The sequence below is a fragment of the Gossypium hirsutum genome, chromosome A11, assembly GCF_007990345.1.
Source record: "Gossypium hirsutum isolate 1008001.06 chromosome A11, Gossypium_hirsutum_v2.1, whole genome shotgun sequence".
NCBI lineage: Eukaryota > Viridiplantae > Streptophyta > Magnoliopsida > Malvales > Malvaceae > Gossypium > Gossypium hirsutum.
Window position 1 is genome coordinate 7,074,512 of NC_053434.1, and position 13,582 is coordinate 7,088,093.

Here is a 13,582-nt window from a genome sequence, read left to right on the forward strand (position 1 = left end):
TCCTTTTTATAATTAATCAAGTCTTCCCATATTAACCATCGAAGCGCTTCCTCTTGCATCCTTCAACCACTAGTAATGATGACATTCATATCCAAGGTACTTAAGAGTTAGTGCTCTGCTTGATAACAGTTTTGATGAATATTTTTCTGCTCAGGAATCTCTCATTTTATCTTGCTGATGGTCTGCAGGAGTGATTAATTGCGATGATCTATGTGGTTTTATCATCCGTATAGTGGGTGCTGGACGCAGTCTCAAGTTTCTGAACATTGATTGCATTTTTCTTAGCACTAACAATTTTAATTCTAGCCTCCCTCAAGGCATTCAATGCTACATTGAAACTGTGATCAGATGCCATCCCCTCTTCTGCACACTTTATGGCTTCCTGGTACAAAAGATTGTACTGTTTCTTCCCCTTCCGAGAATTGTCATGTATCTCAACAGATGGTAATATATCGAACTTGGCCTCCTCCTTTGCATTTTTAGTCCATCGCTTTAGAATATAATGTTGAGGAAGCAGGAAGATATTAGTTGCTTTGAACACCGCGATTACATGTCTGCAAAGGATCCCTTCAAACTCAAACATCTTGCAACTACAACTAGCAATCTGATCAGCTATATTTAATCCTACCCGAAAAAATTTATGTTCTTCATCAAATCTTGCTACCTCAAATGTCTTGGATAATCCATCATCTAGACTTGATTTCACAGCAAGCAGAAGAGATTCATAAATTTCATCCTGGAAAACCAAGAACAACTTTCTCGTATAAACTTCTGCCGCTTGTTTTTCCATAGGAAGTGGTGTTTTTAGAACTGGTTTAGTGTAAAAAGTTTCAAATTCTGCCCTCACTTCCTTCTCATACCGACCATCAAGAGCCCGTTCATACTGCTCTGCTAAATCTTGTAAGGTAGTCCCGGCATTTACATAGCCATCAAATAGAGAGCTAACACTTTTGCTTGGCTGGATCGAATACATGCCAGCAAAGAATGTGTCCCTCGCATATGTTGATACCCATAACTTGCGATCGTTATAAAGGGATTGAAGCCATTCATTTCCTCTAAGACTGCACTTATCAAGAAGCAACTGCCAAGCAGATTCAAATTCTTCAGGTGTCTCACTATTGTTAATGCATTTCTCGAACTCCACTTGAAAAGTCTTTGGGAGAGAACTAAATACATGCCCTATTTCCTTCGGCATTTTGCTCAGGATGTGCCGCTTGCAATACCGATGCCTCGACTTTGGGAAAACACTTTCAACTGCTCTACTAATGGCAGAATCATAATCGGTCATAATTAGGCCTGGTTGACACCCAGACATTGCCTCAAGCCAAGTCGTGAAAAGCCAAATGAATGTAGATTCAGTTTCATCTGCTAGTAACGCACAACCAAACAACACTGACTGTCTATGATGATTTACTCCAATGAAAGGTGCGAATGGCATTTTATATTGATTCACTTGGTAAGTGGTGTCAAAAGATATAACATCGGAGAAACAATTATAAGCAATTCTTGATCTTGACACTACTTAGACGATCTTCATCATCAACCTGAATAGCATAATAAAATGCAGGATCACTAGTTTGCATAACCTTAACGAATGCCAGCAAACTTTGAGCATCTACCCCAAAATTGCTTAATCTTCCTCTTCTGACAAAGTTAACATTATTCTGTGCAGCAAATCCCAATTTACCAAAACTGTTATATTCTTCAGGCGACACATTTACAGAAGCATTCAAACCCACTCCCATGGAACCGATAGTGCCATTCAAACTTTTCTTTGGATCATCCTCTTCCTTATACGACCGAAGGAAATGCCTCATTGCCGGAGTTACAAGTTCATGGTTATGATTTTTCTCTAACTTAGCTACATACCACTTCCCATTCTCCCGTTTCCTGACAGTCATTAAAGCCTTGCAACCGTCCCTTGTAATAGGCCGAGCACATCTCCTCTTTGTATCGTCTCCTGAATCAGTTTTCCTAGAATGTTTATCCCGGCGAAACCCTTCTTTGGAACAACAAAATTCTCTAGATATAATCAAATTATCTTTCTTTGATCGATAATAAGAATTCACACGTGTACTAAAACCCGTCTGCTTAGCGTATGCATTGTAAAAATTCCTAGCATCATCCTCCGAAATAAACTCCATATCTAACGTAGGCTCTACTACCCCACCAACTACATGTTGAGAAAACTCGAGATTCAAATGTTCATCCTCCTTCTAAAGTCATATAAAACCATGGGATTCTCGTTCTCTTCAACCACACAACAACCATCACCTTCATCCTCCAATGCCACATATGAGCCGGCCATTTCTTTACCTCCACTAACAGGCGCTTATTCCATTTTATTTTCTCAATCCTGTCAAATAAATTATCTGCTAGTCTTTTAATTCTCATGCTTATATTCCATGAATCCTCTAAATACAATAAAAATTTTAAAAAGAAATTGAGCACCATATTCTATTCCTACTCACTCTCCCCCCCCCAAAAAAAAAAAAAATATATATATATATATATAAACTAAGCTTCGAATGCTAGGAAATGGGAAACCCTTCAAAAATAAAGGATTAAAATAGAAAACAACAAAATCCCAGAAAACTGAACCAATTAAAACATATATAGGCTTTTTTTTTCCTTTTTCTTGTTTGTTTTTTAGGTTCAATTTGGATTGAACCAATTAAAACATATATAGGCTTTTTTTTCCTTTTCTTGTTTGATTTTTAGGTTCAATTTGTGTAAGTAAATAAACGAGAATAAAAGGGAAATAAATAGCTAACCTGTTCTTTTAAGGGTAAGGGTAGATGAAGATGCCGCCGCGGACCGGAAGAAATAAGAGGACGCAAATTACCGTCTGCTTTCGCTGTTTTTCATAGAGCGATTCATGTGTGTATTGGTGGCCGTTGAATGGGTGCTTTTTAACATCTAACGGTTAATAGGTATTTCTAGAAATTCTTTTTCATACGGAGACCACACGAAGAATTAGTTTTTTTTTTTTAAATCTTGCATTTTTTTGTCTAATTTTAGTTTTCTATTTAATTTTAGCTCTTAAATTTATATTGTTTATCAAATTACTACAATATGGATGAAAAAAATAATATTTATTAACTTTATTAACGTGACATCCACGTAAAAGTCGATGTGTTTACCACATTAATAATTAATTATTTTTTTAATATTTAAATTTTTTTATAATTTTATACTTTTTATTTTTATATTTTTTATATTTAAAATTTTAATTAATTTCTAATGTGGCATCCATGTGTATGTCACGTTAACAAAATTAATATGTGTCAACTTTTCTATTTATTTTGGGGTGATTTGACAAACAGAATTTGTTTAAGGGCTAAAAGGATAAAAAATTAAATAATTAGCTAAAATGACTTTCTTTTTGTAAAATTAGAAAGTTTAATAAGTTATTTAAGGTACAAAATTAAATAGTAAATTTAATCATAAAATTAAAAGTTTGCCATTATTATATAATTATAAGGCTTAATTCTCGAATTGATCCCTACAATATACTTATTTTCTCAGTTTAATATCTAAATTATTTTCCCAATTTAATACTTAAAAGTATGCTTATACCATGTTTTTTGGTCCAATTTTTAATTGACGTTAAAAAAAATTCGGGGCTATTTTAGCCAATAATAAAGGGCCATGTGTCATTTTTAAATAAAAATATAAAAGACTAGAAGTGTATATAATCTAAAATTATTATAGTATCAATTTCCTAAAAAAACTCGTATAGCATCAATTATTTTTTTTTAAATCAATATTCTTCATAGTTTCAAACTCAACATTGAAATTTCCGGTAGATAACCACCACTACTGCTAGTTGTCATTTGCTAGTGGCTGTTTAAGTTCAAATTTTACCATTCTCTTATTTTTTACTTTCTCTTTTTGTTTTCCACATTCTTTTTTTTTAAAGAAGATTAGATTTTTCTAGCCCTATAAACTAATTTCAAAACTTCAACTCCAAATTTGAGTAATTTTCACCGTTGGCTATCTGCAACTTTTGTTATATTCTTTCCTTTTATAAGTGTTCCGTTCGCCATTTATATCAATCAAGTAATGCCCAATTTAATCCAAGTTGCTTTTACTGAACATTAAATTTATCACTTTTCATGCTTTTACTTTTTTTTATTTTTGGGTGTATCCCGATGTTAGTTATGATATAAATACGTTTATGTGGTGATGAAAAAGATTTTAGCAATGTTGTTTTTTTTTTTTCTATTGAGTTGAAAGATGGAGAAAGGAAGAAGAAAAAGTGGGGAAGAAGATGAAAGAGGAGAGAGAGAATCGGAAAATGTGGGAAAATAATTTAATTAAAAACTTTTTTTTATTAATTTAATTTAATAAATATATTTTTAAGTCAAAAAGATAAAACATAAATAATTTTTAGTTTTTTTAAAAAAATTATATATTTATTTCATGTTTATTTTAAAGTTTATATATTATAATTCCTTTTATATGTATTTTTGAATTTTTACATATTTATTTTTATTTTTTATAATTTTTAAGGTTTATAATTTGATTATAAAAAATACATTTTTTATAAAAGAATCTCACATGACATTTTTTTATTTATCATCACATGACATTTTTTTATTTATCATAACATGTTATGTGGTACTTTTTTATTGGTCAAAATAGTTAAAATATTTTTTTATAACATCAAGTAAAAATTAACCATAAAACATAACTTAAATATAAAAAAAATAGAAATATATAATATGAAATAAAAGCTATACTTCAAGAATTAACTAAAAATATTATGACACGTGTCACTCCAATGGCATTCTATAAATATGATAATGATGTATAATGTATAATGTATGCGAAGCACGTTGGGCCTTCAATGAATTATGCTAATAGAGACAAATGTTGGGTTTTTCAAGGGCCATTCATGTTGGGGTGGTGGAATTTGTTTAAGTTTGATGTTATTTTATCTAAAAATCAATTATTAGTAAATGTTTAAATCGTGAATGAAAAAATTATATAAAATTTTATGCCAAGGATAAATACAACTTTGACTGTGATATCAAGATTAATGATTAAAAATTAATGTATTGTAAGTTAAAATCCTTAGATTATAATTATTTTTTAAGGATTAAATAAAAATTAGTTCCTAAATTATATATATTTTATTTATGTACTTAAATTATTTTTTATTAAAAGTAATACATAAATTATAATTTTGTTAAAAAAATTATGATATTTTATTTATTTTCTTTTATTTTTTCTTTCACCAATTTTCATCAATTACTTTTTGTTAAAAAGTAGTTTAAATACTTAAATGAGAAAATTAATATAGTTTGAGATCAATTTTTTTATTTAAGCCTTTTTCTAAATTTATTTTAAAAAGCTGATTATAAATTATATTTGTTGCTTTGTAAAAGTAAGGGTAAATTATATACTGAGGTAACTCAATTATGGTTTACTATATAAAGTTACAAAATAATTGTTTAATTATTTTAAATTTTTTTATCCTTAATGTAAAAATAGAAACACCTAAAAATTCAAGATAATTAGTGACTAAAAAAATAAAATTAAATAGTTAAATAATATTTTGTAACTTTACATAATTAATTAAGTGATAAACAAAATTTACATCACCATATTGAACTTCTCATAGTTAAGAACAAAAAAAAACAGTAATTGAATCACCTAAAGTGCAAGTTAATTTAAAATAATAATTCTTTTAATAATTTTAAAGCGTAAAGGTATATAAAAACTTGGGGCTAAATTTTAATGGTTTAAGGTTGATAGTTTTGAGGCCTACGTGTTGGTCTGATCACGTTGTAGTCGGTGAATGCCAAATGAAGCTTAGTTGTCATATAATATTCAACTGCTCCCTAAAAGCATGTAGTTTGGAACCTTGAACAATTTCGTTTTGTGATAATTCATGCATGCATGCACTGCCTTTTTGAGAATAAAAAAGGTATTCCATTAAAGAGACAAATCGTTTATGAAATTTCAACATTCTACAAATGACACAAGTTCTGATCGAACTCAATTTAAGTTTCCTAACAGACGACAAGAATTAAAGGCACAACGCAGAGCCTTTTAAATCTTCATTATGATGGTAAAATTCCAATTATGTTGTGGCTGGGGGAAAAACAAGGTACAACACAACTCTTCATCGAAAACAAAAATCAATAGGTATGAATCAAACTGACCCGGACTCCATCTGTAATCGATAGACATTTATGCTACTGCAGGCATGTCCTTGAGCCATGGATCCAGTGGCTTACCAATTGAGTACACTATGAAACCAATCTCCCTCAGCTCATCCGCGTTCACGATGTTCCTTCCATCGAAAACAAAAGCCGGCTTTTGCATGTTGTCGTATATCCTCTTGAAGTCAAGTTTCTTGAATTCGTCCCACTCGGTCAGAATGCAAATTCCATGGGCATCTTTGGTTGCCTCATAAGCATCCCACACACAGCTGACTTGCTTGACAGTCGTGGGACTCATGGGTTGCAAGTGAAGAGGATGGTCCCAGTCAAACTTGTTCATGGAAAGATCCCGTTGGACCTGGTCTTCGGTCACCTGCGGGTCATATATGCTCAATCGAGCTTTGTCTCCCAAGAGTCCTTTGCATACATCGATAGCAGGGGTCTCCCTAGTGTCACCGGTATCCTTCTTAAAGGCGAACCCTAAGATAGCAATCTTTTTGTTTGAAACGGTGTTAAACATCGAGGAAACAACACGGTTAACAAATCGGTTTTTCTGATAGTCATTGATCTTAATGACTTGCTTCCAATACTCTGCCACCTCAGGAAGGCCATTGCACTCGCAGATGTAAACAAGATTTAGAATATCCTTCTGGAAGCAGGATCCACCAAAACCGACACTAGCATTCAAAAATTTGGGTCCAATCCTTGTGTCCTTACCAACAGCATAAGAGACCTGCGTAACATCAGCCCCGGTTGCCTCACAAAGAGCAGACATGGCATTCACGGATGAGATCCTCTGAGCCAAGAAAGCATTGGCAGCAAGCTTGGAAAGCTCTGCAGACCAAAGATTGGTGGTAAGAATTCTCTCCTCAGGAACCCAATGAGCATAAACCTCCTTCAATGCTTGGACAGCCTTATTGCCTTCTGGGGTTTCCCGGCCTCCGATAAGAACACGATCAGGATTAAAAAGATCTTGAATTGCAGTTCCCTCAGCAAGAAATTCTGGGTTCGAAAGAATTTGGAATTTGATTCCCTTGCTGTTGTGGGTGAGAATCTTTTCAATTGCCTCAGCAGTTTTGACAGGGACTGTTGATTTCTCAACAACAATCTTGTCAGATTTCGATACGTCCGCGATCATGCGGGCAGCACTTTCCCAATATGTAAGGTCTGCAGCTTTGCCAGCTCCGAGCCCCCGAGTCTTGGTGGGAGTGTTGACAGAAACAAAGACTATATCAGCCTCACGCACATGTTTCTCTACATCAGTGCTGAAGAAAAGGTTTCTGCCACGACACTCCTTCACAACACCATCAAGACCAGGCTCATAGATAGGGAGCTGGTCACTGTTCCAGGCAGCGATCCTAGGTACAGAGATATCAACGACAGCCACTTCAATATCCGGACATTTAAGCGCGATCACAGCCATTGTAGGCCCACCAACATAACCAGCTCCAATGCAACAGATCTTCATTTTGTTTTTGTATACTACCACCTGAAAAAGAAGAAGCAAATATTCAAATACCATAATGGTGAAAACCATTCCTCGATCTGCCCAAAAGCCGCACAAACCGAATCATAAACCTAGAAGACACCTAACAACTAATTTCATTTTGAAAACAATAAGACCCAAATGACAAGTTCTATGTAGACACGGAACTAAGCTATGTAATGTGGTTATCCGAAAACAATATATCTCATAAGCAAGTGTTATAGCATCTCACTATCACCTTTCCAAATGCTTCTCTAAACATGAAAACTAGGCTAAGCTCTGATAATGCTACGTGATTCTCTCAGACAAAAACAATAACCAGAGAAGAATATACCATCAGATCTAACCAAGCCATTGAAGAACCGACAACTATCTCAAGTTACATTTTGACAAACAGATCAGAAAAAGAAAAAAAAACCAGATCCGGAACTTTAAAGGGGAACTAATGAAATCAGCAGAATTCAATTCAGATCCATAGAAATTAGCTGTGATTCAAAGTTCCCGTTCAAGTTCCTTAACCAAAATATTAAGATAATTTACAGATCAACCAAGAATCACAATTTGACAAACAGATCTGTTTGGTCAAACCAATCAAGACCAGCTTATTTTACAAAATTGAGAACTATTTGCTTTGCTTCATGAAAAAAATGTTAGAAAAGAAATTGATTTTGAATCTAGTCAAATAGAGACTCAGATCAAGAACAACCTCTCAAGAAGAGGCAAAATTTGAGCCAGTTAACAAACAGAGCAACATCAACTAACAAAGACAAAATTTACCGATTTTAATTCATGGAAAACCAATGTCAAAAGAGTAGGAAAATATGAATATTGCCAAATGGAAACTCAGATCAAGAACCAACAACTCAGAAAAAAAAAAGGTCATTCTTCGAAGCAGAACAAGACGCACGAAAAACACTACTAGCTAACTCAACTCAAATCAACGAAGAGAACATCAAAGGAAAATAAAAAATGGAATAATTTGCAATAATTTACCTCAAAAAAATTGCTCTTTTTTTTTAAATAGAGACAAAGAATTCAGAGGAAAATGAAGAGGAAGAAGAGAGGAGCTTTGCTTCTTCAACGATATGAAAATCAGAGAAGCGGGGATAGTGATTTTATACTCAACATTGTTCCGGTTTTACCCTTGTCATATTCCAAAAATTCCTTACTTAAGCACAAAAGAAGGAAGGGGGTGTATATGTAAAGTGATGAGCGACTGAAAAGTTATATCAACTAAAATTGGCTGGCAAGTGAAACGGTGCCGTATTCAGAATGTATTAAAATATTCTCAACGCGGTTCTTTTTTAACAGCTACGCATATTCTGGTCTGTATTCAAATGACATTGAGACCTTCCTTGATGCTGCAAGCAAAACCGTTTTATTATTTTTATTATTTATTTATGTATTCAAATGCCCGACGTTTAGGAGGGAAAATATTTATAATCTTTTTAATAATTAATTATATATATTTAATACATTCTTTCTTTTGTTGTTGATAGATTTTTAATTATTTTTATATATAAATATAATGACATAAAATTAAATGCAATTTTAGAGTCTTTCCCTTTATGTTTTTTCCGCAAGTTTATGGTCACATTTCTTGAAAAGCTTCACATGGGCTCTAAAATTGACGCTCCTAATTAATTATACCCAAATGTTAGCTTTTAATATATTTCATATACTTTAAGACTTTCTACCTTCCTTTTATATACATATTTTCTTTTCTATTTTAAAGACCAAATATTTCTAATAATAATAATAAAAGCTAACATGGGAAAGAGGTACGAGGTCTATTTATCTGAAAACTATTCTAATTGAAGCAAGTTATTTGATAATTTACATTTAATTTAATTGCTTCATATAATTATTTCATTTGAGTATAAATATAATTCATTTTTTTATTACTATTCTTGCATTGTTTGCTAATTGAAGTAAGTTAAAAGAAAATTGTTTAATTTTATTAATTCATGCTTTAATAAAATTAAAGTTATAGTTAAAATTTCATTATTATTGGGGCGTAAAGAGTTATTATTAAAAATGATTTCCATGTGCATTAAGGTCAAGCATCGATGGAGAAGCATTTATTAAAAAAAATTTGCATAATTTTTGGGTGGGAAAGAGTATGAAAGTGAAATCTTGAAAACCAAGAATGAACTTTGCTTGAGGACTCGGGAAATAAAGTTTTGATTGCAATTGAAGACATTTTAAGTACCATAATAACAACAAAGAAAAGGGCGTAATGATGATGGATAATAATAATAATAATAATAAAATAGAGAATGTAGTCATAAAAATAAAAATGCAAGATCTTAGGATGAATCTACAAGTCGTGCCTATATGGTAATTTAATTGATTGTGTGTGTGGGTTGAAATTATATTTTATAAATATGAGAAAAATAAAAATTTTATATTACCTATAAAACTTTAAAGAAATTTGCCAACGAGGTTTTAGTAGTATTGGTAAAAGTTTGAGGCTTTGAAATTTTAGTCAAGTATGAGTTTTATTACACATAAATATTATATTTGGATTTTTCTTACATTTATTCTAGGTTTAATTCTCATATTGTGTGAATCCTTATCTAAATTTATTATAATCTAGATTTAAATATATTTCAATTTTTAATTTATTATACTCGGTATTTAATAATTATAATTTTAATTAATTAGATATGTATTATTTACAATTTATACTTATGAACTCCTTGGAAAATTTTATTGTAATCTATATTTTTAAAATCTATATTAAATTAGTAAATATTGATTTTGAGATCTAAACTTTTAGCATTTTTTTTTATAAAAATAACTTTTAACTTTTTAATTATATTACAACTCATTATACTCACCTTTATTTAAAAATAATAATTTATCACATTCACATTATGCTTAAAAATTATTTTTGTATTAAAAATAAAGTAGTAATTTAGTTTTAGGATAATTATTTATTAACATTTAAAGAGTTTAAATGTCAAAAAGACATATGAGTTTCAAAATAATATTATTATACATAATCACCTTACCAAGTGAGAAATCATTTAAGAAAAGTTTGTTCCATCCAAAAGAGTCTTTGAGATTATATTATATCGTTTAATTTCTTTTTTTTAAATGCAGAGTGTCACATCATTAAGCTTTTGAAAGTTTAGGGATCAAAATAGACCAGTTGTTAAGTTCAAAATGGACCCAAAAAAAGTACAAGTACCAAAGTGAACCTAATTTTCAAGTTGAGGGGCTAATGTGAACCTACTTTCCAAGTTTAAAGATAGAAAATTACATTATCCCCTTTTTTCCACAGTCATTAACATGATGACCTTAAATAAATAATGATTTTTAATTTTAATAGTTAAAGTGATAAAAAAATTTAGGGATTAATGTGGACTTACTTACCAAATTTATGAGCCAAAAATTATGTTATTGTAGCATCCCCTAACCCTAAACCGTCGCCGGAACAAGGTTACAAGGCATTACCGGATATATCAGACAACTTACGAATAATTCACAATTAATATAACTTTCATAGTATAATTTAATAATTAAGTCCTTATATTGGACACTCGAAGCCCAAAACACGTATTAAAAGTAGAACGGGACTTGTTCGAGTATTCTGAATTTTTTTTTCATAATTTATTTTTTTAATAAAAATTTCGACAGTATTTCTGCTTATTTTTACCTAAACCCCCTGCAAAATTCAAACAAAAAATAACCAATACCAATGTTTCAAATTCGCCTAACTGATATTTATATTATTAACATAATTTTAACTTAAATAACTATCATAACATCATTCAAAATTGATTGAAAACTTCATTCATTTAACAACTTAATGTTCATGTGTCAAAATATCATATACCTTTCTTACCATTTTATTTAACCATTTAAACCTTATAATTCATCCTTTACAACCAAAACAATATACATATTCAAGTGATCACACAACACCTATGTATATGCCACCTTTAACCAAAAGAAAAATACATCACCAAGTTTGTGTTGAAGTCGGGAATGTTCTGGATGCTGAGCCGGGACACTTGACTTCTACTAACCTACGCACGGAAACAACCGTACGCTAGGTATGGATATACTCAGTGGTATTACTATAAATCAAAACTATTTAACATTAATAAATTACAAACATAAACCATAAACTTTATAATCATTTAAACTAATTATATATATAATTATATTACCTCATAACTCTTAAATTCATTTTTCATTTTTCATATACTAACTCAATTCATAATTTAACTCATATTTTTTTCTCATACTTTTTAATAGTGCCAAAACAATTAATCTCATTTTCAAAATTTCATTTGAATTATTTACCCTATTATCAAAGCTCGGACTATGACAGATACGCGGATTCCATCCAAACACACCAGAATATCTAACCCAAACACACCCGGAATATTATAAATCCTCCATAATACACCAATATAATATATCCTCCCAAACACACCAATAAGGCATTAAATGCCTCTTCGGATAAACCGAAGTATATAATAACAGAAACATCTTCTCGGCCGAACTACAAATCTCCTCATCACATCACAAATCCAATGGCAAGCCATTTGTATCAAATCTAGTCCGACATGTTAATAGGGTATTATTTTACTTTTCTAATTTCAATTTCATTTCCACAAAAAAATTCAATACTCAAACAATTCAAACATCTATTATCTTAATTCATATTCAAATTAATTTTCACACATACTCATATTTAATTTCAAATATAATACTTACCTTATCTTAATTATTCCATAACTATAAATTCAATATACATTTAATAAATAGTTTGAGTTATAGTAATACAAACCTGGAATAAGAGTTTACTCCTCAAAGATCTTTTCTTTTCCTTTGGATGTCGTTGCCTCGTTTTCCTTGTTAGCTACGAAAATAAAAATAATAATTTACATTATTAATTACAGCATTAATTTAAATAATTAATTAAATTTCTACTCAATTTATGCCTAATTTTAAATTTAATCCTAATTGACTCTTTTATTTATTTTATTTATTTCATACTTCAATTCTATTCATTTTTCTTCCATATTCATCCTAACTATCAAGTATTCATAATAAAACCCTAATTTAAAACTTCTTTCAATTTATTCCCTACAACATAAAACTTATAGCCTAATTTACAATTTAATCCTTTAATCAATTCTAACTTAAAATTCATTCAATTAAATCCCTAATTCATTATTTTGTTCAACATGAACTATGTTCAAAAACCTAAGAACTTTCAAAACTTCAACTTAATTTCAACAAAACTTTGTTCTAAATGTAACACCCCTAACCCGTATCCGCTGCCAGAACAGGGTTTCGGAGCATTGTTAGTATACTTGCACATATCTCATATAAATTCAACATTGATATATCTATTTTCTCGACATATCGCACTTGAGTTTAATAATAGTCTCAACTTACATAATTTTCTTGTATCAACATATCAAAGATAATGATATATGTACATGTCATGAAACTTATCATGCTCTTACCGTTTCTTCACAAGCATATATCATTTATTTCATTATATCAATATTTCATGCTCTATCATTTCCATATATTTTATGTATATTTATTCCGGTAATAGTTTATATCAAACTTAACATAAATTATATTCCATGTACTTATACTTATTTCGTTTATTTATCTTTATAATTATTTCATATAACCATTCGTCATCTGATTCATATTACCTGAATATCAACTGTTCAACAGATGTCATAGCGTCTCCCATCCACGATCTTATTTATCTTTGACATGATGCCATAGTGTCTTTCAACTATGGTCTTACTCATTTTCTGTCATGTTGCCATGGTATTTTTCAACCATGGTCTTATTCATTTAATGTCACGCTGCCATGGTATCTTTCAACCATGGTCTTACACGTTTCATATCAGGCTGCCATGGTATCTTTCAACCATGG

The 13,582-nt window shown here is 30.8% G+C and overlaps 2 protein-coding genes across 2 annotated transcripts; both read right to left on the reverse strand.

The window, feature by feature from the left end:
- Nucleotides 1-208: 208 nt before the first annotated feature.
- LOC107924770 (protein FAR1-RELATED SEQUENCE 5) lies at nt 209-1,438 on the reverse strand. The gene has a single exon (XM_016855351.2). It carries the CDS (start codon nt 1,436-1,438, stop codon nt 209-211), a length of 1,230 nt encoding a protein of 409 aa, XP_016710840.1.
- Nucleotides 1,439-5,917: 4,479 nt separating this feature from the next.
- LOC107923962 (UDP-glucose 6-dehydrogenase 1) lies at nt 5,918-8,821 on the reverse strand. The gene is made up of 2 exons (XM_016854185.2): nt 8,653-8,821; nt 5,918-7,662 (listed from the first exon to the last, which is right to left on the reverse strand). Exon 2 carries the CDS (start codon nt 7,639-7,641, stop codon nt 6,202-6,204), a length of 1,440 nt encoding a protein of 479 aa, XP_016709674.2. The 5' UTR covers nt 7,642-7,662; nt 8,653-8,821; the 3' UTR covers nt 5,918-6,201.
- Between the last annotated feature and the right edge of the window lie 4,761 nt (nt 8,822-13,582).